Below are 26,401 nucleotides of genomic sequence, written 5' to 3'. Positions count from 1 at the left end.
AAATGAGCCTTAACACTTTTAAGTATCTGCTGGAAGGAAACACCTTTTAAGTGGTATATTTTGGCGTTTTTATTATGTCAAATAATATCAAATCGGCAAACGTCACACAGTAAAATAATAAAATGCGCTGAAAAATACGCTTTTGTCTGGAGAGCTGGTTGAGTGGTTTTGTTGAATTTCGGCTTAATATGTAAGGTTGGATCTCTCCCCCCAAAAACTATCAAAATGTTTTCTTACCTGGCTCTTTCATTCAAAAAGGTTCCTGACACCTGCAAAATACTGTGAAATGGATGTTTGGAAAATGAATATTTTAGGTGTAAATATGGCCCATCCCTTTTGTACTATACCCTGTTGAGATGTCAGTAAGTGACACATTTATATTCCCCTAAAGTATGGGTGGGTAAATTATGGACTGCCTTATCTTTCGTGCTCCTTTGTGTCCCGTTTTTGACTAAACTAATTGTCAACATTCAAATAACTGGCATGTTGCTTTACTTGGCATTTTTGATCAATTATTATTTTTTGTTATAAAAATATTTATCAAATGGCATATAAAGATCAAAGCGGCGCTGCCACGAGCGGCTGCCTTTTCCAGCAGCTGCCCTGTTGTTTTATTGTTTGCTCCTATCTTCGGTGTTTTTTCTTCCCGTTTTGACAACTACACTATGGATTACTACTATCCTATGGACATGGGTTTTAACGCACAAGAAATGCGTGCCCTTAAGAATTCTCGTGCCGGCGTGATGAAGGGGCCCATCGTGGGGAAAAGCCGGAGCTAGCGAAGCGGCTAGCGGCGTTATAAGTCTTCGGTACCATCCGTAATCATGGTAAATGCGAACTCACGACCAAATAAGATCATCGAGTGCTTTTGGAAAACATCGAAGCGCATCATCGAGTGCTTTTGGAAAACATCGAAGCGCACAGGGAGCGCAGTTGCTGTGTTTTTGCGGAAACGTGGCTCACGTTTAGCATTCCGGACGCTGACGTGTAGCCACCCGGAGCTACCCAGAGCAATCCGGCTTCAACGCTGCTAAACAGAGACACGAAAGCCGGGGGGAATCGGAGAGAAGGCGGACGGACTTGCTAACACGAGGTGGTGTATCCCTGGATTTTCGCAAAGAAAAGTTATCCATCTGCCGCAGGGATGTCGAATTTTTGGACTGGCCTGACGTCATCCACTTCGCTACAAGCACCCCACGGGCATCATGTTCATCTGTTATTAAACAACAGGGTAGACTGCTGGAAGTGTGAATTTCCCTACGGGGATGAATAAAGTATCTATCTATCTATCTATCTATCTATCTATCTATCTAAAGAAAATGCTTCTGAACTAGCTTTATTCTAACTCATTCTGAGTTTTTCAATGCAAATGATCAAATTTAGTAGCTTTTATTTAAAAATACATAAATGCATTTATAAACTCATAGTGTTTCAAAAGCAATTGGATGAAATGGTAAAAATCACTTTTGCATGCAAATGCAAAAAAAAAAAAAAATGCATTGGCTTATGAAATATTTTTTTCCTCATGGATTGCTGAGGTAAGACCTCTATATCGGCTCAAACAAAACATTAAATATCTCAATCAGCCATTTTCCCACTTCCTGGATCAGCTCCTATTTAACCAAATGGGGCCCGCAAATCTAAGTTTGCCCGCCGCTGCACTAATTCTATCTGTTTCAATACTTTTGATTGCTCAAAATTGAGGTATTCTGTTCCATTATCTTGCATAAATATCAAGTTATGGACGCACATATTTTCGAATTGTGTTTCCCTCAAGGACCAACTCAAGAGTTTTGGTCCACAGCAAAAATCCGATATTTCGCATCACCTACTCAGTCTGTTTAGTGTAGTATATTAATGGTACCGACTTAATCGTATGTATTTCAATGGCTTGTGCTGTGATAGTGAGGAGGCTGTCTGAATGGCTGACTGGAAAGAAGAAGGACCTGATAAAGCAGCTTCGTTTATGTCACTATCAGGCAGGCAGAACACGGACACAGTTAGCCAGAGAAACAATTACCCTTGGGGTCTTGGGTGATAATATGTAATAATTTGAGATCAATTAAATTGTTGCTTAACATGCAGGGAGGAAAGACTCTTTCCTCTTCGTGGAGGAAACCAAACCTTTAATTGACTTCTAACTTGTGTTTGTCAAATATTCATCAGTTCAGTGTAACTTCCGACTACGTTATTATCGAACCTCCATTGGAAATCTGAATCTGGATCTGAAAGCAAGTGCCGGTCTTGGCAACGCGTGTCTCAGGAGCCGCATGTGCTATGTACTGGCTCCCTGACATTTTTCCAAAATGGTTTACAAATTGAAAAAGAAGGATGAAGTAAATATAGTTTTCCAATGTCACCATTATATGAAAAAGAGGAAAATCATCTCCTTTGCTTGTATCCTCTCTCCCGTCTCTCCTGTTGGAGCAAAGCGGAGCACAAGCTCCACCCCTTTTCAAAGTCACAATTTGAGGCTGCACTCCTAATTTCAACACAGAAGCCACATTAAACAGGTAGGTACACACTGATGCCATACGCACTTTTTTAGTAAGAAAGTATCTGGTTTTACAAAGTTATTTATGATTTTTGTCAGGATAGATTTTGAATGACACTTGGGGATATGATTTATGTTTTGTTGCTGAGGCCCGAGGATGATTGCTTTTAGTATCAAAAGGGAAAGAGAAAATGCTGCTTCTGTGTTTTACCCATGCATTGACTTGTTTGACAATTGCACAGAAGTGAAACTTTAACAATATTAATGTGATCTTGTTTACCTTATCAAAAGGCTGTTTTTTTTTAATGTTATTTTATTCTTATTAATGCATGCTACGTTTTATTGCACAAATTTGTGCCTTAAGACAATCCTGTCTCGCAGGTCTACAGACAGATCTTTTGACTTCATGCTTGGTGCTTTTGCTCTGACATGCACACTCAACTGTGGGACCTTATATAGACAGGTGTGTGCCTTTCCAAATCATGTCCAATCAACTGAATTTACTGCAGGTGGACTCCAATTAAGCTGTAGAAAGATCTCAAGGATGATCAGTGGAAAAAAGATGCACCTGAGCTCAATTTTGAGCTTCATGGCAAAGGCTGTGAATACCTATGTAAATGTGATTTCTTAGTTTTCTATTTTTAATAAATTCAAAAAAAGTAAAAAAAAAAACGTTTTCACATTGTCATAATGGAGTATTTTGTGTAGAATTTTGAGATAATAGATTAAATTAATACAATTTGGAATGAGGCTGTAACATAACAAAATGTGGAAAAAGTGAAGCGCTGTGAATACTTTCCGGATGCACTGTGTATATATATATATATATATATATATATATATATATATATATATATATATATATATATATATATATATATATATATATATATATATATATATATATATATATATATTTATAAATACACAAAAACTGAATCACAGATAAAATTAATCTATTCGTTCATAGATGGACCAAAAATACAAGTATCGACCACCCCTCGCCCTTCTGTGTAGGATACCTGTCAGACAACGCAAGCCTTCCCACCTTGATATACCTCGAAATTAACATGCACCACCCCGCGGATAGAACAAGAATAAAAATCAGCTCCTACAGCTAATATTTTATCACAGCTCTATTCATCCATCATACACTATTTTACAATAATTACCTCGGTTACCTGATCTAAAAAAAGACATTTGTGGATAGGGCTTCCTGTTGAGTTCATTGTGGTTCGATTCCTGTGCTACAGAGAGGTGTGGGTGGTGGATTGCAGCAATTTGGACAGAACCAGCCCCACCTCCCACCACTCACCTGCTGGCGGTAAAATATTATCCCAGAAGCCCTGTTTGTTTGGATACCGAGCCGTATATACCGCATGTGTTGGCAAAGAGGTTGGAAGGGCGGTTATTACGAAGCGCAAGGAAAGTAGTGATACTTTCAGTGCCAGGATGAACTCAGGAATCAATGGAGCGTTAAATAGTTGTTGTTTTTCAGTTTCCAGCCATGGATTTAATGTCATTGCTGCTTTTACTTGGCCGTAGTAGAATTTAATTTGCAGTTGACCTTCCCCTGTCCTTTTGGGTCTTTTTATCCCACCTCCAACCTTAACAACTTTCAGGCAGTTTGTGTTTGTTCCTTTCCCATCACTCTCTCACATAGGGTAGGCTATTTTGCCTTTGCAATGTCAACAGTGTTGTATGTCACACTGTCTCCTGAAGCTAAACAGTAATGGCGTCTCTCATCAGGATGTCTCTCTATTACTTAAGACGGACAGAGTCTCGCACCCACTCAGGGATAAACTCATTAATTTACAGGCTTCTTTAATGTCTCAACTGATGAGCAAAGTCATCAAGTAGTATAGCTTTTAAAGTGACTGTGCCGATGAATGGCCACTGAAAGTGATAGTAGCTCGTGTTTTTCTTTCACTGTGTTGAATTAAACTGTCACCTGGTGAGAATGTCCATTATTTTGAATATACAAATCTAATGAATACACAAAAGTTAAGTATAAACGCACTGAATACATAAATGACTATGTAATACTTTCAGTGAATGTGAGTAAAGAGATCATTTCATTTTTTGTTTTATTCTCAGTTCATTGGACAACATTAACATGCAGTCAGGGGAGGCAGGACTCACCTGTCGTCATGGAAATATCAACTGAAACATATGATAATATGTTTTATTATTTTCAGTGTTCTTGCTCATTTAACTTCACATGTTTAGGATTGTATTATCTACTTCATCCAATTGCTGTCCAAATAAATGATTGCAATTGCCCCCATCAAGCGATATAAAATCTTACAGACACAACGCGATCCCTATTCACTCACAGCAAGAAAGATTATGTAGAATAAAAAGAAAAAATATTTTTCTTGATATGTTCAGTTTATTTACCAAATAAATGCTTGATTGTAGAAAACATTTGCAAACATTTCAACCTTTTGAGATAACAATGTAGCTGGTTCAACATTTTAAGTTGCCAACGCCTGGTCCAGACAAACAGAACTCCCATTTGACCACATTTTGCCATTGGTGGCAAAAACAGTGAATATTGTAAGTAATGACTCAACGAAATAGCAACTATATTGCTATACATATACAGCATGCCTTTTTCTTCTTTTTTTTATTTACTTCGTCTGTTGTTTTTCACTAAATAGAATAGAATAGAATAGAATAGAATAGAATAAAAAGGCCTTTATTGTCAATATAAAGTATGGGAAAGGTAGTCAACTCGGTTGGGTTACAATGATTGTTTTAAAAATAACTAAATCTAATGACTTCTCTCAACTGTCACTAATACAAGTTACCTGGCAGTTTTACAGTATTCGTATTGGTATTGTAAGCAAGCGGTAAATGAAGTCATGCCATGACATTGTGTATTAGCGCCTCCTAGTGGTAAAGAAACAAACGTCATTTATCAAAAAAACTAACAATATTCCTTTGAATAATACTTAAAATACACGAATTATCATATAAATGTGCATTTCTTAAATACTCGTAGGTCGATAAATTTGTATTTGTTTTACAAAAAATGAAATAATTGTCTGCCATCTTGATGCTAGTGGTACCCTCAAAAACTAAAAGCTTTGTGAAATGCTGGGCAAAAAAACTGAAAAGAAAGACGGTAACATTTGGTCGGTTTGAGTCTCTGTAGTTTGTATTCCTCCTGGTGCTTAGAAGCACTCTTTTTAAGTTGGACTTCACAATACAGTGACAAATAATAATCAAATAAAACAAAATCCAAAGCTTGGTTGTAACCAAAGTATTTCTTTGCTGATACATCAGTGTGTACTATATAAACACGACATAATGTTCCGACGAGTGTATTGTGTTGTAGATCATTTGTACTTTTTTAGTACATGAGCCCAAAAAGAAAAGACCACCCAACCTAAGGAAAAGAACTTAAGTGACACAGAGAGCATAATCATCGCATCTAATCTCGAAGCAGCATCAAGTAGTTAATTCTCTACGCAGAGTTTGCTAATTAAAAAGACTGCTGGTCTGTCAAGCACAGTAATGGCCAGCCTTGAATGGACTGCAAACATGACTGCGAGCAAAGCTTTACCGTATTGCTTTAGTAACAGAATCCAACGTCCCGTGAATTAGATACACTGTCAGTAGAACTAATAGTCTTAACACTCAAGTGAATCTGATGAGTTTTTCCCAGCAAGCAGATAATGAGCAGAGAAAATAATCCCCTATAAAAACCTTCTTCGCTTCCTTTGTGCAACTACAAACATGAGCATTGCAGGATAAACAAAATCAAACTGTCAAACTATTTACATAGTTTACTTTGAGGAACAGGAAAGATAGTAAGGATTTCTCCGCTGCATTCTTTTAAAGATCATAAATGTATCCAAGGCTCGGTTCACACTGCAGGGAAATCAGATTTTTTTTGCACGGACGCGTCCTGTATTCGATCAGTTAAAGTCCATCTGAACGGAGCAAATCCCCCTTTTTTACACCAGATCTAGGCCACTTTCATATGTGGTCGTTAATCTGATACATATTCGATCTTTTGAAATGCGACTTCTGTGTAAACGGTCAGGGCTGATTCATGTGACCTGCATGTCATCGACAGGTGGCAGTTCCAGTATTCTGCCTTCGACCAGGCGGATGCCAACAGTGCAGTACCATTGATAAGTACCGCACTGTTGGCATTGGCATACAGTTGTTCAATGGTCTGAACTCAGACCAGCCCATGTTGTACTATCACATTAAATATCAGACTAATGCAAGCCGTGGTTACTTCCATCTTTCAATACGCTTGCGAGACATGGACTATCACAGCAACACTGAAAAAGAAAATCCAAGCCATGTAGTTGTGATGCTACAGAAAACTTCTAGGCCTCGACTACTTAGCCCATGGGACAAACGAAATGGGGCGGAACACCATCAGAGGGCACATTGCACTGCTGTCAATTTGTGCACGGACAGAAACTTTAGTGGCTAGGTCACGTCACAAGATCATCAGGACTGACCATTATATATATATATATATATATATATATCTCATTCGCTGCACCGCTTATCCTCAGTAGGGTCGCGGTGGTGTATATATACTGGACTGTCTCAGAAAATTAGAATATTGTGATAAAGTTCTTTATTTTCTGTAATGCAATTAAAAAAACAAAAATGTCATACATTCTGGATTCATTACACATCAACTGAACTATTTCAAGCCTTTTATTATTTGAATATTGCTGAATTTGGCTTACAGCTTAAGAAAACTCAAAAATCCTATCTCAAAATATTGGAATATCATGAAAAAGTATACAAGTAGGCTATTCAACTAATCACCTGAATCATCTAATTAACTCGAAACACCTTGCGAGGGTTTCCTGAGCCTTAAAAACACTCAGCTTGGTTCAGTAAACTAAATCACAATCTGATCTGACTGCTGTCCAGAGGACCATCATTGATACCCTCCATCAGGAGGGTAAGACACAAAAAGAAATTTCTCAAAGAGCAGGCTGTTCACAGAGTGCAGTTTCAAAGCATATCCACAAAAAGTCTGTTGGAAGGGAAAAATGTGGCCGGAAACGCTGCACAACCAAGAGAGATGACCGCAGCCTTAACAAAATTGTGAAGAAGAGCCGCTTCCAGAATTTGGGGGAGCTTCAAAGACAGTGGGCTGAAGCTGGAGTCCAGGTATCAAAAGCCACAGTTCACAGACGTGTCCGGGAAATGGGCTACAATAGCCGTATTCCCATGGTCAAGCCACTTCTGAACTCAAGACAACGGAAGAAGCGTCTGACTGGGCTATGGAGAAGAAGCACTGGACAGTTGCAGAGTGGTCCAAAGTCCTCTTTTCAGACGAAAGCAAGTTTTGCATTTCATTTGGAAGTCAAGGCGCCAGAGTCTGGAGAAAGGCTGGAGAGGAGCAAAATCCAAGTTGCTTGAAATCCAGTGTGAAGTTCCCACAGTCAGCAATGGTTTGGGGAGCCATGTCAGCTGCTGGTGTTGGTCCACTGTGTTTCATCAAGTCCAGAGTAAATGCAATTGTGTACCAAGAGATTTTAGAGCACTACATGCTTCCATCTGCTGAAAAGCTCTATGGAGATGAGGATTTCATTTTCCAGCATGATCTGGCACCTGCCCATAGTGCCAAAACCACCAGTAACTGGTGCACTGACCATGGCATCACTGTCCTTGATTGGCCTGCTAATTCCCCTGACCTGAACCCCATCGAGAATTTGTGGGGTATAGTTAAGAAGAAGATGAAAGACACCAGACCTACAAATGCAAATGAGCTGAAGGCCGCTATCGAAGCATCCTGGGCATCAATAACACCTCAGCAATGCCACAGGCTGATTGCCTCCGTGCCACGCCGGATTGATGCAGTAATCCGTGCAAAAGGATTCCCAACCAAGTACTGAGTGCATCAATGGACATTTTCAAATGTTTGATTTAGTTTTGCTGTTATAAAATTATTTTTTTTACTTGGTCTGAGGAAGTATTCTAATATTTTGAGAGAGGATTTTTGAGTTTTTTTCAGCTGTAAGCCAAAATCAGCAATATTCAAATAATAAAAGGCTTGAAATAGTTCAGTTGATGTGTAATGAATCCAGAATGTATGACATTTTTGTTTTTTTAATTGCATTACAGAAAATAAAGAACTTTATCACAATATTCTAATTTTCTGAGACAGTCCAGTATATATATATATATATATATATATATATATATATATATATATATATATATATATATATATATATATATATATATATATATATATATATATATATATATATATATATATATATATATATATATATATAATCGATCCATTTGATCAGATGTGAGGTGTGACATTTTTTAATCTTTGCAGTTTATTTTACATGTTCTGAAAGAAGAAACCATCCAATTGATCCACTCAATGATACAACTTTAATTTTGTATGGTCTTGTCTTGAATATTGTAATATAAACACAATGGTGCTGGCAATATCACATTATTGTCGTTGTGATTAAATGTTGTTTTTTTGCAAACTTGCAAGAGTTGACACAAACCAAAAAAAAAACAAAAAACAAAAACAAAAAACAATGAACAATTGTCCATTCTAACAAATGCAAAAGCCTCATTGTACCTATTTTCAATGCATATCATATTGCACTTATTATTGTAGCCACTATACGACATATTTTTTTTGCTTTGCTCAACCAGCTCCTGGTGCTTTTGTCCTCATCAACTTGTCACAGCCAAGTTGCCTCTCCAAATTCTCAAGCATGTGGACAACTGCACAACCAGATCCAACTCTCTGAGTCAGAGACCCAAAAGCATAGCCACAACTTGATGCACACTGAGAAGCAGATGGAAGTGAGCGAGCTGACAAAAGTCATCTCTGGGAGAAATGACATTATGCCGCACACCAGAATATTTTTTTCATCTTCAGCATGAGAGAGGATTAATAAACTCCTGGTCGTTGGACTCCTTCGACATCTTGTCGCCTCACACTTGAACAATGCAAGGGGTTGAGCCCTGTCCCCAATCGGCGAAAAGCCCCTTTCAAATTGCGTGCAACACGCATCCTGGTCGGTTCTGCCATTCACCGGTTTCTACAGTAAAAAGGAATGATTGACACTTTGAAAAAAGGAACAGGAAGGCTCAAAAAGAAAATCCATCGGTCAAGTCAACAGCCCTTGTGCTACTGCAGCAAGCCGCTTAAAAACCTCTCTTCATACAAACACAATCAGTCCAGTAACCTTTTATTATAAATTGAAAAGGGACAGAATATGTGTGCACCGTGAACATGCAATTACCCGCAGAAGTGAACAAATAAACAAAGATGATGTTGATTTATGTTTGTTGCTACCAACGCACCAAGCACATATTCTTCTTCTCGTTGAAGTGAATGGAACTGACCGAAATGCAAGAACTGCCAAATGTACAGTAATCATATTTTGTCTCCAAGCCTTCAGCAGAAATGTTTTTTTTTCCCCCTCCCTGTTTTAAAACGCATTTCATAGTATGATTCATTTCCTCTTTTTCCTGGCGCTTACCATTGTCGATTTGAGTGATTCCATGAAAATCTGAAACCCGGAAAACGTTTTTTCATAACTCTGTTTGGATCAGACTTTAAATGATATCTATCAAAAAAGAAAATAGCTTTCCTTCAGCGTCCCATTTAACTGTACCCACAGGTATAGCATTTTCATGGTAATATGTGGATAAAAAGGAGGTGGAGAGTGGCTCTGAATACCATGCGTGTTTTCAAGCAGCAAAAAGGAAAAAGATGACTATGACGTCTGAAAGGTCAGTTTGGGCAGAGGGGGACGTTGGTGTGGTCTTGCATCGGAAACATGGGCCAGTGAGAAGGATACATTGGTTGAACCTATTCAACCTATTCAATCTGACTGTGTTTTAAGGACAGACGGCCACATAACTTTGGAAAGCAGATGCATTTAAATTTGGAATAAGACATTACATTCACAAACTATAATCCTGGATTTGGTGCCACCTTCACTCATTGTTCAAAGTCACGTTTCGGAAGGTAACATCTCAGATTTCTAAATATAAGTATTGTGAGGAACCACCCCATTAGGATGATTTTGGTTTTTACAAATGACGTTTTTCGATATCACTGCAAATATTCTGCGTAACCGCAAATTTGTTTTATCAAAAAAGAACTAAAAGTATCTGGCAAGGTATACACAGGGTTTTAGGGTAGTATATTTTCCTATTTGTGCAATTATTGATTAGTTGAAAAATACCGCTGACCATAATCGCATAACATTGGATGCAACGGGAATTGAACCCGGGTCTCGGCGGTGAAAGCGCCAAATCCTAAGTACTAAAATACCAGTAATATAGAAAACATGTGAAAAGGTATTCGATTTTATCTCATAATCAAACTATTTGTATGGTACCAGAGAGGAATGTTATAGAGAAAAGAGAGAGTCGTTTTGAAAGACATAAATAAACGCAAAAAAGGACGACAGAGGAAACAACTCTTTGGTGCACTGTATGTACTGTTTACAGCTTTGTCGCTACCGAACAATAATTTTGCTTTTCTTTGATTTCCACACCCATGAGGGCAGATTTGCTTTATATAACTTAAGTGATTTGATAAAAAGAAAAGACTCAGGGGAAGGCTTATAGAACAGATCTAGAATGTGTTAGATTACAAGCACAATAAAAGAGCAACTCAATACGTGCTCATATCGCTGGTTTTCAGCTATTTACCCTTTTGTTATGTAAATGTTTTGATATATAGGATGTTACAAAAATGAGTGATGGTACTGTGATATGGATATGAGGAAATGAAAAGTAAATAATGTATTTGTCACGAGGGGGACAGGACCAGAACGGAGGCAGGAGGCAGGAAGGGAGAACTCATTTGCGATGACAATCATAACTTTTATTTAAAAAAATAAAAGGCGTCCAAAACTCCGGGACAAAACAGAACAAAAACATTCTTACACTCAGAATGGGCAAGTGCAGGTTTCCTCCGACTCAAATTAAACAGGACAGGGCATAACAGAACGGAAAATGTGTAATGAGCCAGCACCCGCAAAACCCACAACCCAGCCTTAAGTAGCACACACGCAATTAGCTGATCTGCTTCAGCTGGTGCCCAGTGGGCGTGGCCAGCCGGTCGCCATGGCGACCATGCTGGCCATGACAGTATTCTGTTTTTATTAACTGTAAAAAAGATGCCAGGGCCGTTATTTTGTCAATTATTGTTACACAGAGTTGTTCAATATTTTGGTTTAATAATTGTTGTTTTGACTATTATTTTGCGCTTTGGTTCATTATTTTGATTAGCATGTGTTATTTACATCATTGTTACCATTGAGCAATCATGTGGCAGTTCTTTGATTTCTAATCCCCTTAGGGCTGATCTGTCCAGGAAAATCTAACAACAAAAAATGGCAATGGGGAGGGCTTTTAGAACAGGTAGGACTTTCTTATCTGAATTTGTCTCTCCCTGTCCTCTTTGCAAGTTAAAATCTCATTGATGTGTTCTCTCCTTACCATGAAAGTCTACTAAAGTTCAAACTTAACACATTGAATATAATTTATTGCAGGTCAGTGGCAATGAGGTGAGTGCAAAGAACAGAAGCACTTGCTCACTGTTGTGTTACGTCGGCGGCATCAGTGCTTAATCACCAAAACTGTAAATGCAGCACACAAACGCAGCCATTAATCAGACCTGTGCATAACCTTGCACTCTGTCAATAAGCATTAGGAACTGACTGATTGCCATTTGTGTAATGAATCAATCCCCACTTTGTAAACCACATTCGCCAATTTACTGATGGTATCGTGTAGTTACACAACTGTCCTCTCAAAAAATAAATAAATGCCTGGATAAAAACTTGAATCTCAATTTAGACTAGATTATTATCATTTTTTTAATAGAATATTAGAATAAAAATGAAATTAGTGTACTCTTGTGACACACATTCGAGTACAGGTCCCTAGAGGGAAGAAATATTGATTGAGCAACTGATGCACCAAGAGGCACTTAAAGTGACTAACCAAAGCTCAGAAAATGCGTCTACAAAAATATAGAAAAGAAAAATAACCGGAAAAACTCCTGTCAGTATATATGTCATTGTTGCTTCTAAATCCACTCGTGCGTCATAACTGGAATAAGACCAAGCATCTATGTCAAGTCCAGTCTGTAACAGTCCTTCTGGGAATGAAATATGAAAAAAAAGAGAAGTACCATTTGACTTCTGTTTCTCCTTTATCCACCCGGAGTCCTTCTTAATGTTATCTATTGCATTTCTCACACTTCTATTTCCATTCCATCCTCTGTCTACTGATGGTTGAGATATTTGGCCGCGTTCCCAGACGAGTGCACGCTATGAAAAAAGCATGAGGCACGCTTTTCTTTATTGCAGGCTGCATGCTCTGATCAGACAAGTTTCACATCAAATGCACCCAAAGCTTTTTTTACATCAGGGACACACAATACTAGCACTGGAGAGTTCAACAAAACTCATACTGGCAAATGATAAAATAAACTAAATTATTGTCTAACTTGGCTTGTGTAGTCTCCTTTACAGTCCCATGTGGAATTGCAAACAATGGAGTGGTAAATACAATGTAATTGTGGGTTAGACCTGGGGTCCCCAACTACCAAGCTTCAGACCGGTACCGGGCAGTCGATCATATGGTACCGGGCCACACAGAAAGAAAAACAATGTTTCATTACTTGTCAGCCGATTATTGTTTTGCTGACACTGCTATGTTTTAGACAGAAGTTGTACCTGTTTTTTGAGGTGGTCTGTTTAATTTAAAATCACTGTGGTTTGCAAATCAAAATTCTACACTTATAGCGTGGAGATGTGTCCACTGCAGCCCACTACATCATGTTACAAAGATATTAAACAAACGTCTCTCCATGGAAAACTCTTTCGCAATAGAGCGCGAGGATGCATCGATCCCTATGTTCAGAAAATGACAAAGACCACATAACACCAACACACTTCTTTGCCAGAGTAGATTAATTTGGTGAGTTTATACTTGGCACATAGATCGACGTTAAGTTGTGCATTCTACAATACGATAGGGAGTAGGGTGTGTTGCGATTAGCACGCCTGCCTCGGAGTTAAATTCCAGCTACCGGCCTCCCTGTGTGGAGTTTGCAAGTTCTCCCCATGCTGCAAGTTCTCCCCATGTCCTCGGGCACTCTGGTTTCCTCCGACATTCCAAAAGCCGTATATCAAATTACAGAATTAATATATTTTTGGTGCAAACACCCAAATGTTCAACTTGATTACACAGTGAATTTTGCAAATTATTTTTGATATTATTGTCAATATCATTAATGGTTTGTGTTATTATTTTGTTGTTGTTATGTCTTTGTTATTATTTTTTATCATTAAACTCGTCCATGGTATAGAACAGGGGTGGTGAGCACGTGGCTCTAGAGCCGCATGCGGCTCTTGGCCAATAAGAATGCGGCTCTTTGCCTCATCATATTTTCTATATACTGTGGCTCTTTACCTCGTTTCATGTTTAGTTTTATTTTTTGTGTGTGTATTGAGGGTGGACACTTTCCTTGGAATCAACACAAGAACAATACTAATGTATCGTAAGGAGTGTGTTATGGGAAATACTATGTTGGTAATTGTGTATGTCTGTCTGTCATGGCAGGTCAGTGCTTGGTGTGGCTCTTTGACTCTCACAGTTAAAAATGTCGGCTCTTTGTGTCAAATGTGTTCACCACCCCTGATATAGAAGAATTTGCGGACTCCAAAACGTTTTCAAAGGCCATTTATAGTCTTTGTTACACTAGCCTAATGCATGCGCAGCTCCAGAGAAACACATATTTTGGGGGTTCAATTTGTTTTTGCACAACCTCAAATTCCATCCCTATGAGGGTTTGTTTAACAAAACATTACCACAAATATGCCTCTTTGTCCAAATTTCTATCCATCTACCCTAGTCATATCCCTCGAGAGGGGTGACCGACAGCATGACAAACTCATACACACAAAAAAAATAAAATTAAAAAGAAAAGGAAAAAAGTAGCGAAAAAACACAAACAATTTGGCCATGGCCAACCCAAATGCCCACACACCCAAACAAGTTAAGCACCTCGGCACCCAAGTTGGTCATGCTTTCGTCCCTCCAGATGAAACGGAACCCAAGAAAGCAGCAAAGTCACTCGGGTCAGGGTGACACAACACAGTCTTCTGTTCAACAGCTTTCACTAGTTTACACCTGCCGCATCATACAGGTGCCCTGTCCATCCTTTAAAAGACGTTCAAACAACCCACTATCATTTCACAACACCACTCCACTCATTCCTATCACCAACAAGAGCTCTAGCTTCCACTACATTCTGACGTCTTTCATGCAGTGCACTCATAACACTAAATTACCCATATATATTTCTGTAAATGTGTCAAAAAGTATAATAAAATAAAATAAATGGATAACTTCGCACAAAACAAAAGTTTCTTAAAAGTGTTTTTAAGTGAAGTTCAGAAATATTGTCGAAATTAAAAAAACAACATACTTTGTGGGTCGATTTGTTTAAAGACAACCTTAACCTTGGTCATTCTGAAGGGTCATGTAACACAACACATTTCCACAAATGTGACACTTTAAAAAAGTAACCAGCTAGATTTCTGTAAACATGTTTAAAAATGAAAAAAAAAAAAAACCACACAAAAAACTTAGCACTCATACATAACCTTTTTGAGAAAAAAAACATTCATTGGATCATTTCCTCCAAAACAATCCCAAAGGTTCCAGCAATGTTTTTTGAGTGTAGTTCAGAAAGTGTCTTGAAAAAAGAAGAACTTACTGTCATAAAGCCGTCTAGTAGACCAGAATCCGCTTTAGGGGGCGCCTGGAGTCGTTCCATTGACCACTTCTCGATGATGGACGCTACCTGGCTGTTTTCAGTATTGAGAATCCTAAAGCCTGTCATGTTGACACCACTATACCGGTATGGTTCCAGATCAAGGGCAAATAGATCCTAAGAGGAGAAATAACAGGGGTTTGTAACATTAAAAAAAAAGTTTGACAGGAACCATTATCATATATTTGCAGTTTTATGTAACTTATTTTTGATTGTAAGTGTATATACAGTACTGTGCTGTGAGGTCTGATGCAACATCAACTAAGAACCAAATTAACGCGCTAGAAAGTTTGCATAAATCAAATCATCACAAGCATTTTATAAATGAACCTCTACAGACAGGTGTAAAGAAACAATACATCATTCATTATTGTCATAAATGACAACAATGAGTCACTTGAGTTGAATTAATGAAAGAAGTCAGCTACCGAAAATAAGAAGACACAAGAGATGATGATGATGAAGACCTAATTGCTGGATGATCAAGAAGAAAAGGGATAACCAACATGTCTTCACTAAATAGAACACAACAAAAAAGAAAAACATGTAATTTAGAATATGTTTTACTCACCAGCGTAGTAAAAATGTAGTGATAGTATTCTGTCATCATCCCCATGGCAAGAGCCTAAGATTTTAGAAGAAAGACAGAGTGAGAAATCTAAATGGAAGATTGAATAGGCATTAACATACACGTTTCCCTGTACATAAAAAAAGAAAAAAGAAGAGCTGAGAAGAGTCGGCTGCAACAATTATCAAGATGAGGCGGATATTCTGCTTCACTGTGAGAAAAAAACGAGCAGAGGTAGACGTGAGTGTATATACAGTATTGATGCTGGTGATAAAATAAAATATCAATCAAATTCAGTACTCCAAGATTCTATAAAGAGAGGAAAATGGTGTCGCAAAGAATGTTGCAAAGAGGGGTATTGGATATAATGTTTAGCCTCATGTGATCAGACTGAAACTGCATTCAAGAGCAATATCTGTTACTCATTTTAAACGCTTATTTAGTTTTATTTACTTATAAGATGTTGACAACCTCATAGGGAAAAGCAGTTGGAAAAATAAATGGTTGAACATTACACTAAAGTATATTGTACATTTTTGTAGTATTCTTATATTTAATTGTAAAATAGAAATAAAATAATACTAAAATTGATCAAACCCATTTGATATGGCAGAGAGCAGAATAATCTTTGGAATTAATATTGTTTTTAATCATGTTGATAACTATGTGAATTTAAAAAAATAACAACGAAATTAGACATTGCATTCCATGATAAAGACCTAGTAAAGACTTGAAAAAGAAAAAGAAAGAGCAAAGTAAAGATTGAAAGGCAGAAATATTGACCAGGAAGTGCTTGAAGACTGACCTAAGTTGAAAGTGAATCAAAGTAATACTGCAATAAAAATAGTGCAATAACATATAAAAGCAACACAATTCCAAAAATAAGTCGATATCTAATACATGACCACCCATTTTTATGCATGGGAAAGAAAAACATTTTTCACAGTCTTGAAGAAACAGTCCTAGTTGTTTTAGGTGTTATATTTCTTATCTCTGAGACGAGTATTTTTGTGTTGTATTCTTATGTCTAGGATCTACAGAGCAGAAGTAAATGGAAGGAGACCAAGAGGAAGGCCGCGATTGACGTGGATGGATGGAGTTATGAATAGAGTGCAGGAAAGAGGTCTAAATAAAGGGGAAGCTAGATCTCTTGTTGGTGATAGGAATGAGTCAAGAGGTGTTGTAAAAGGATAGTGGGATGTTTGGGCGCGTTCTAAGGGATGGGCAGGGCACCTGCATGATGTGGCAGGGTTAAACCAGTAAAGGTGTCAGGCCCTGCTGTTGAACAGAAGAGTGTTTTGTGTCACCCTGACCCGAGGGACATGGCCGCTTTCTTGTGTCCCGTTTCATCTAGAGGGACGAAAGCATGACCAACTTGGGTGCCAAGGTGCTTACCTTGTTTGGGTGTTTGGGCATTTGGGTTTGCCATGGTCCCAAAATTTGTGTGTGTGTTTTTTGCTACTTTTTCCCGTTTTAGATATTCTTTGTTTTTGTTTGTGTTTGTCTTGTCGGTCACCCCTCTTGAGGGATATGACCAGGGTAGATAGATAGATTCTTATGTTACCCTAGTTAGTAAAAGAGACGTATCCAAACTTTTTTTTTTTTTAAATGATCTGCTATCTAACAAATTAGATAATGTTACTCTTGTGCTTCATTTTGCTGATCTGTTCAAAGGCAAACCTTACAGTTTTGCACATTTTGGTAATTCATTTTCTCATTACCGGTATATATTTTCTCTATACGATTGACTGAACTTTAGTCCATGGCTTGTACTCGAATGAATAATTTGTTTCTTAGTGCTAATATCTTAAATTTTGTATGTTATATACAAAGTCATCCAATTTGTTATTTTATTTTTGGTGGTGTTATCTAACTGGTGTCAATACGGTATGAAGACACACACAATTTTAAGTAAACAATCATTGTAAAAGGTTTTTGTGAGATATTGTGCTCAAGTAAAGAAAAAAAAATCAAATGTTGGTCTTTTTTTGCAGTCCTAGTCTGTTTCTGTCAGTGCTTTCTCAGAGGGAGTTTTTCCTCGCCTCTGTCTTGAAATTGCTTGTGGTGTCTGGATCGGAGAGTAAACTCTCAATTTATCACCTTGTCACTTGTGCCCTTCACCCCGTGGCAGTGAAATTTGGATGGCGACTGGAACAATGAGACCACCCAAGAAGGAACAATCACTTTCTGTCTAAGCTCAACCTTGTAAACACACAAAGGTAATCTATCATTAAAAGCACCTTGGAGAGAAGATCTCAAAGTAGAATTGCTTTAATTCCATTAGAATTCAGGGTATGCGTTTTAGTCAGACGCCAAATCATTCTTACGGCGTGCCGCTGTTATCTGGTGTCAGGGTCCTGCCGGCCATGCTAAGACTCTCAAAATCAATAGCTATCACAGATTAGTATTGTATGGAGCATGATTAAAGTGAGAAAAAGCTAATGGATGACAAAATCTGCTGGGAAACATGAGAGTTACCAGATTTTTGGGACTATAAGGTGCACCTAAAAAACCCATATTGGCCAGAAATGTGAAAGTGCAGCTTATATCCTGAGTCACCTTGCGTACACCAGAAAATACAGGTGGATAAAATCAAACAAATTATATGCAACGGGAATCGAACCTAGGTGACAGCAGTGAGAGCGCTAAATACTAAGCGCTAGAAAACCAGTGATATAGACAATACACGAAAAAGCATTAGCTTTTATTCCATTCTCTCATTATTTATACGGAACTAGAAATTAATGTTAGAATGGTAAAAACAAAGTTGTCCTGAAAGATATAAAAAATGCAAAGTCTGACAAATCATCCGAATCACCGCTTTTTTTTAGTTTATTTACACCTTTCAGGAAGAGTTTCTGTTTTCTCCCTTCTCAAACATTATTTACTGGCACTGTGAGTAAAAATAGTGTAATAGTGAATAGTGAACATCTAATGCCTTTTCCTATGCCAGCTGAATCACTGGTGGTCTTGTGGTTATGATTCAGCACTCTCACCATCGTGACCCAGGTTGAATTGCAGTTGCATACAATGTCATGCAATTTTGTTCATGGAAATTTTTCGACGGATCGATTAGCGCCTTCATATTTTCCAGGGAAATGATTATACAAGAATGAATATGGTAGCTCTTACTGTAGTTTTAAATTAAAGCGCCTTATAGTCCCTTGGTCCTTTTAAATGAAAATATTTGAAAATATACTATTGCATGAGAATGTGCCTTATAATTTGGAGCGCCTTGTAGTGCGAAATAAACGGTATTTCTATAGTCATTGGTCTGCCGTCGCCATGATTTTAAAGACAATATTTTGCCTATAATATTTGGAGTCGAGGGTAGTAGTGATGAAAAAGGAAGTCTTAGTCAGCAGAATTTAATTGAAAACAAAATATGCATCAAAAGGATGTCATGTAACAGATCCATTTTGACACGTCACATAATCTTAATTGTTCTTCAGGAAAGTAAAAGGTCAACAAATACTCCCTTTATAAAATAATATTAACGTATCCATGAATTTTTAACTTGCAGGGAGAATAGGAGAGGACCAAAGCAATGGATTAGAAAATCAAACCTGTTCTAAAAGCCCCCTCCCTGAGCCCTTTATTTTGATTATATCTCCTTTGTTGCCAAAAGCAGAAAACCTCTAAAGGGTGTGAGTATCAAAGAACAGCAACATAATTGGCCAATAGTGACAATGATTAAAACAGTGTATTAAGACAAAGTGAGAAATTATAGTCAAAATAAATAAATTTCATCCTTTTCAATCTTCTTTGCAGGCGTCCAAAATTAAAAACAATAAATTTAAAATAAGCATTGGACTTTCGATATGCACATTTTCTCTGCTTTTTCTCTGATTTAATTTTTGTCTCGACTGGCTTTGGTGTTTCAGTCATCTTATAGTTACTTTTTACTATAATTTTATTTTGCAAGAATCATAGTGTTGTTTAGATAAACAGATAAGATGAAAACTGTTCACCGGAATTATTGCTGAGACGTTTCCGTTGAGTTGCGCAAAGTTCGTGAAACGTTCATGAGATATCACACTTTTCAGAATATTCCAAAATACTGTTCCAAGTTTGCCATCGTTCCTGTTGGTATCTGGAACACCACCTTCCCCCAAAAGGGTGGCAGTTGGGTGTGGAACAAGACCCATTTAAGCTCAGCCTCCACAAATCAGTCCCCAATTAACCTGACCCTAGATAATGACTGTTTAGACAACAAATGGGGTAGGGTCATTGCATCTCCATTACCGGTTTGGTCCTCGTATCCGGTTTGGATCTCGTCAGATTTGGTTTAGGTTGGACATTTTGTTGTTTTGTGACCCTTTTTTGTTTGTTAGTTTTATTACTTGAACTGCATTTCCATTCCGGTTGTTGTTTCTGGTTTGGATATTGTCTGGTTTGATTTTGTTTGGATGTTTCATTTGTTTTGTGACCCCTTGTTTGTTCATTGCTTTGTTCCTGGTTTTGTTATTAAATGTGATCCCTATTTTGAGCCCCTCTGCTTCTCTTCACTTGGGATCACCGGCAAAAACTTTACAACCCTTTACAAGGGATGAGTTAAAATATCACAATTTGTATCCTGACCTGTATCCAAAGGACTGGAGACTATATTTGAGTGGTCCATTGATTCAAGAGTGTTGACTGTGATAAAAAGTACAGTATCCGAAAATACCAAAAGCTGTTATCATTTTTTGCTTGTTTGATTTTTTTTTTTTAAACTACCAAATTGATTTAGAAATCCAACCTGTAATTATAAAGGTAAAACATATTTTCACAGCATTTTAACTGCCTGTTGACTATTTCTCCCCGCCAATGTACTATCACGCCAGGTCCAGCCATCCTCCTGAGGCATCGTTAATGAAAAGAGTCCTTGACCTTCTCTGGCAATTTAACTCTTGGGCACTGATTAAACCCCCCGGGAGAGTAAGAGTGTGTTAAGAGTGAATCATTTGTCAGTCTTTAATATTTGATCAGTCTTGCGAGCAGGAAAAAAAACACGTTTTGAACGAGAAACTCATCAGGATCAATCTGATGCTGCGATGCGACACGGTCTAAAGGTGACAGCATCAACACAGAGAAGGCTTCATGTATTAAACTTGATCCGTCGGATCAAATGCCAACTGCATCATCGTGCAATCGTTGCAACATCATCTCACTTATCGGTTTTGACCTTTTCAAAGGTACTTTGTGTGTCCTCAAAGGTGCGAGGGGAGGTTTGATGCGAGGAGATTTATAAACAACTGTAAATATTTTTTAATAATTGATCAATGGTGCTTGAGTTTATTGGAGCTACTCCACTTAGTCATATGTTTGTTCTGCTTGTTTCTGTTTTTAATATTAGAAACCTGCATTGGAGGTTGCATAGGATGCCAGTTCATTATTTTGACTAATATCCCTTACTGTTGTCTGTTGTTTTGACAAAGTAAGCTTATCATCATTTTTACAATCTGCCAATCATGTTGCTGTTCTTGGATTTCACACTCTTTAGGGCGGATATGCTTTTTTGTGAGCTGGGATATTTAATAAAAATAAAAGGCTCAAGAAAAGGCTCTAACAACAGATTTGGAGTAAGCATTGTTTGTTTTTTGCATAGTCCCTTCCTGTTCTCCTAGCAAGTTCAAAATTAATTGATGTCTCATCTTCTTATTTTGAGTGTCTATTAAACTATAAACGTAGCAGCTTGTTTCCTTTGGTTATCCCTCAAAACATTTAGGTCAGGGGTCTCAAACTCACAGCCCGAGGGCCAATTTCCCCCTGTGGGGAGATAGTTTAAAGCCCCCACTGATTGAGTGCTATCGACGGCATATAGCGAGCAGGTACTTTTTATGATTGGCATTTTAGAGGCAATACCTCAGTTTTACACACACACACACACACACATATATATATATATATATATATATATATATATATATATATATATATATGCAGCACAGTTCTGAGGTAATGGGATCAAACCTTCCTGTGTGGCGTTTGCATGTTCTCCCTGTGCTTGCGTGGGTTTCTGCCTGGCACTCCTGTTTCCTCCCACATTCCAAAAACATGCATGTCAGGTTCATTGGCCAGTTCAATTTGTCCCTAGGTGTGAATGAGCGAGTGAGTTGTCCGGCTCTGTGTGCCCTGCGACTGGCTGGCAACCATTTCAGGGCGTCCCCTGCCCACTGCCTGAAGATAGCTGAGATGGGCGAGCCTACTGAGGATAAGCGGTGCAGATAATGGTTGGATATTTATATAGATGGATATATAGATATATAGGTTTATATATAATATCACACATAGTTTATTTGACATCCAATCACATCGCATGAAGGCAGGTATGTCCAAACTATTACAGAAAGCCGACCAGATTTTGTGAACATAAAATGTGTGAGGGCCGACTATTTAGTTTGGTATTCTTTGAACAGTCTTCAATAAATTCACCATCAAAGGTTTTCTGTGCTTGGCGATCAGCGTCGCGACCTCTTGCCTGCCTTTTGTAGGATTTTCATTTGACTTGCAGGGTCTCGTAAAAAAGTGCTGCTGTGCCATTACATCATCTTCCAACAGATGCTTGACCTTGACCTTGTTTCCAGTCAGCGTGTTTCATCTGGTAGTGCCTCCTGATATCATATTCTTTTATAACAACTACAGACTCTTTGCAAATTAGGCAGACACAGTTCTTTTGGATCTTAGCGATAAAATACTCCAATTTCCACTTCTCCCAGGTAGGGCGGCCCTCACAGTCAACCTTATTTTTTATTTACAGTCGCCATAGCGGAACTGGGGTGGGCTAAATTTCTCACAGAAAGCAAAGGGTACAAATTTATACTGCAGTCCACAATACTGCTGGTATTGTACTGCCACATATTAGCAATTTTATGACAGAGGTGTTGTCACGGTTGCCATAGCGCCCAATTGGCCCCGCCCGTGTGGCGCCAGCTGCGGCTCGTTGATGTATTGGCTTCCCTCCTATTTAAGCTCAGTGCTCTCACTCACCCTTTGTCAGTCTGTCAAAGAACCTCTGCCCCGCAGGATGTGGGTTTTGACTGTCCGGTTTCCTGCCTGTGTTTCCTGTCCGGTATCCTTCCTGTCAATTTTTGCCCTATTCATTAATGATCTCCAGTTTTCTTCCCGGCTATTTTGTTCTGTTTGTTATCGATCTCCAGTTTCTGGTACCGTTCCCGTCTAGTTTGTCCTGTTTAATTTCGATCTCCAGTGTCTGGTATCGTTTCCGTCTATCTCGTCCTGCTTGTTATCAGACTCCAATCTCCAGTGCCTGATATCAATCCTGTCTGTCAGTGCTGTCCGGTATCGACCCCATTTGTCCGATATCTGCTTGTACAATTGGTGTCGATCTCGTCGGCCACTGGCCTCCTGTCATTCCATGCCAGACTGTTGCTTTACGTCTCACTGGCGTTTTGGGTTAACGTGCATGACTGCCCCATTTCCCGTAATATAAAGCTTGTGTGAGAAATGTCACTCTGTCCTCCTGTTCTGGTTCATGACAGGCGTCGGCCTGTAAAAAGTGATCACAGGCCGTAAATGGCCCCCGGGCTGGACTTTGAACATGCCTTCATTAAGGTCATTGAAAAAAATAATAACCTCGTGTGATCTCTGTGCTTTAGTAGGAAATGCTTTAGGGTACTAAGAGCTTCAGTGTCACCTGAAATTGTAAAAATAGAAAAGGGTGATTAAGTGTGGTAATTAATAAAGGTAAAGAGCCAGACCTTGACAGCATAAGACTATTATAGTTAAATCCTTTGGGAAACTTTGTGTCCCTTAACTGGGGATCCTCATGTATTTCAGGCCAAACCAATTTGTTGTGTATGACAGTTTCGTTGTTGTTGATTGATTAACAATGATCAATTGGTGGAGAAAAAATGTAATTTGAGTCCGGAATCCTCACATACAGAAAATAAAGCTCTTTCAAAAATGTTCGGATGAGAAAAGTTGTTATTTAAGCGTCTTTGTTTACTGAGCAGAAGATTAGTTTTGCTGTCCCTGGTCTGGAATCACAATTACTGTACGTTGAGATAAGAAAATCGGGCCGGACACCTGCAGTGCTCTTTTGCATTTGGCGTCAAAACGTAGGCTATCTTAGAAATGTTATTGGATCTTTCAACTTTTCTCATCCACCATTCAGTCATTTTTTTCCTCGAGTGACTGGACAGGGATGCTTGATAACTTTTATAGGAAAATATTCACAAAAACTGTCATTATATAAAATAGGGGTGTCATTTTCACCGAGGGCCCCATAAGGGTAATTTTAAATGGTTGCGCTGAAAGAGCCTAATAAATCTCATCTCATCTCATCAGCTGCACCGCTTATCCACAGTAGGGTCGCGGGGGTGCTGGAACCCATCCCAGCAATCAACGGGCAGGGGGCAAGGGACACCCTGAACTGGTTGCCAGCCAATCGCAGGGCACACGGGGACAACTCACTCGCTCATTCACACCTAGGGACAATTTGGACCGGCCAATTCACCTGAAATGCATGGTTTTTTGGAATGTGGGAGGAAACCGGAGTGCCCGGAGGAAACCCACGCAAGCACGGGGAGAACATACAAACTCCACACAGGAAGTCTGGAGCTGGATTTGAACCCACGCAGGAGGTTCCCAAGACCTTAGAACTGTGCCGCACATGCGCTAACCACTGCGCCGCCGGGCTGCCCCCTAATATTGGCCAAATATTTTAGTCAAAAACAGTACGGTTGCAGTGAAAAAAAATGTCACTACACATATAAATAATCTTATAGATTTAATTCAGATACAAGTTACTCGAGCTGTGAGGAATAAGAAATCTGGGATGTCTTTCGAGCAAACATTTTGCAGTACCATCACGGTTCAAGGATCCCTTAATCACAATGGTTGTCGGGGCACCAATGAGGACACAACTCTGGCCAGCCTTCTCCACCGAGGACGGGTCCTTGGCCTGTTCTTGGGTCCTGGCAAAGTTGGCACCAGTCCTCATTATGTAAGGCTAAATTAAAAACCCTACTCAGAAAAGTATTTCAACCCTTTGGTCGCATCCCTCAGCCAAGGGATAGGGAAAAGGAGAACCCTGGCTCAGTTTTGCCATGATTCCTGACTGGGGAGACAAAGCGTTGGCTTTCCAACTTTTTGGACACTGTCCCCAGTCAGACTAAGCCCCTCCAAGCATTGGTGAAGTCCGCAGGAAAGAGAAGAGAGCGAGTTTAAAGCATTGCGCCTTTCTCTTATGGTTGTGGGAAATCCCGGTCAAAAAGTTCAGTCTTAGTCACTGGTGAGTTCCTGTTGATGCCTTTCCAAAATAAAGTCCTCCAACTGGTTCATTATAATTATTTTAATCATTATAATTGATAATAGGCACAATTTCATCTTAAACATGGTGAACACATTTCTGGCATGAACATGACACACAGTTGCAGGTCATAAATCCTTTGATTACATATGAACCAACTCGGTGACCTTGGGGGTAGGGCGCCCGCCCCGAGACTGGGAGGTTCCTGGTTCAAGACTTATAACATTGGTACTCATTGCCTCCCTGCTTGGCGCTCAGCATCAGGGGTTGGAATTGGGGGGTTTGGTCACCTAATGACTCCCAACACATCAGTTGGGTTGAGCAAGGGGGCTGGGAATCCCCTCCTCTGTATCAATCTCCCAGGAAGAGTCAGAAATGTGAATGTGTTCTTGACTCTAGCCACTCCCACTAGAGGGATATGGCTCCGGTATATCTATATATATATATATATATATATATATATATATATATATATAGATAGATAGATAGATAGATACTTTATTCATCCCCGAAGGGAAATTCACTTTTCCAGCAGCATCCCTAAGCTGAGAACAATCGAAAATAACTGAGAACAATCGAAAATAACACGGGAGCTGCTGGAGTGGCTGCCATTCGTGACGGCGCCGGAGAAACGATTCAATTTGAATCATGTACAAACAAACAATTGAATCATGTACAAGAAACGATTCAATCTGAATCATGTACAAACAAACAAACAATTGAATCATGTACAACAAACAAACAAAATATTTATGTTTCAATAAGTGGAGTGTTAATAAAATATATATATATATACATATAGTCAGGTCACGTCCTGTGAATGGATTGTTTTGGGGTTGAGCCGGCTGGGGGTATTGTCTCTACACTTAGATGCGTTTGGTAGCCCAGGAACACATTAGTTGCTTTTCAGTTATTTCATATCAGGGAAAAATTCAATGGAGATAAAAGCAATTCTAGAAATCAGCTCGATTCGGGAACTAATCTGCTATATAGATGCATCACTTTTTAACAAAAAAAAAAAAAAAAAAAACATTTGGACATTTTTAGGATCATTATAATCTTAATTCCACTCATCGACGTGGATATACAGTACTTGTGTGGATATTGTACTCTACAGGCAAGGTATGAAATGTAGTTTTTGGTCAAAGCTTTCTTTTGACCCGTTTATTTTTAGACGCCGGACATTTTAAGCCCTCGCAGGCCACATAATATAATGTGGCAGACCATCACACAGTTTTACAAGATGCA

The 26,401-nt window shown here is 38.8% G+C and overlaps 1 protein-coding gene across 3 annotated transcripts in view; it reads right to left on the bottom strand.

Annotated features, from left to right (window-relative positions):
- Positions 1-26,401, bottom strand: part of grik2 (glutamate receptor, ionotropic, kainate 2) — a 282,326-nt gene that overhangs the window by 126,464 nt on the left and 129,461 nt on the right. For all 3 annotated transcript variants that reach the window (XM_088326235.1, XM_088326237.1, XM_088326236.1), the window contains 2 exons: positions 15,901-15,954; positions 15,273-15,446 (listed from right to left, as the gene is read on the bottom strand). In XM_088326235.1, the coding sequence (XP_088182361.1) occupies positions 15,273-15,446; positions 15,901-15,954 (228 nt within the window). The remainder of the gene's footprint in view (positions 1-15,272; positions 15,447-15,900; positions 15,955-26,401) is intronic.

This window comes from Urocampus carinirostris, chromosome 2, assembly GCF_059441175.1.
Source record: "Urocampus carinirostris isolate Australia breed hairy pipefish chromosome 2, RoL_Ucar_1.0, whole genome shotgun sequence".
Lineage (NCBI taxonomy): Eukaryota > Metazoa > Chordata > Actinopteri > Syngnathiformes > Syngnathidae > Urocampus > Urocampus carinirostris.
This window is presented reverse-complemented; position numbering and strand designations above follow the sequence as displayed.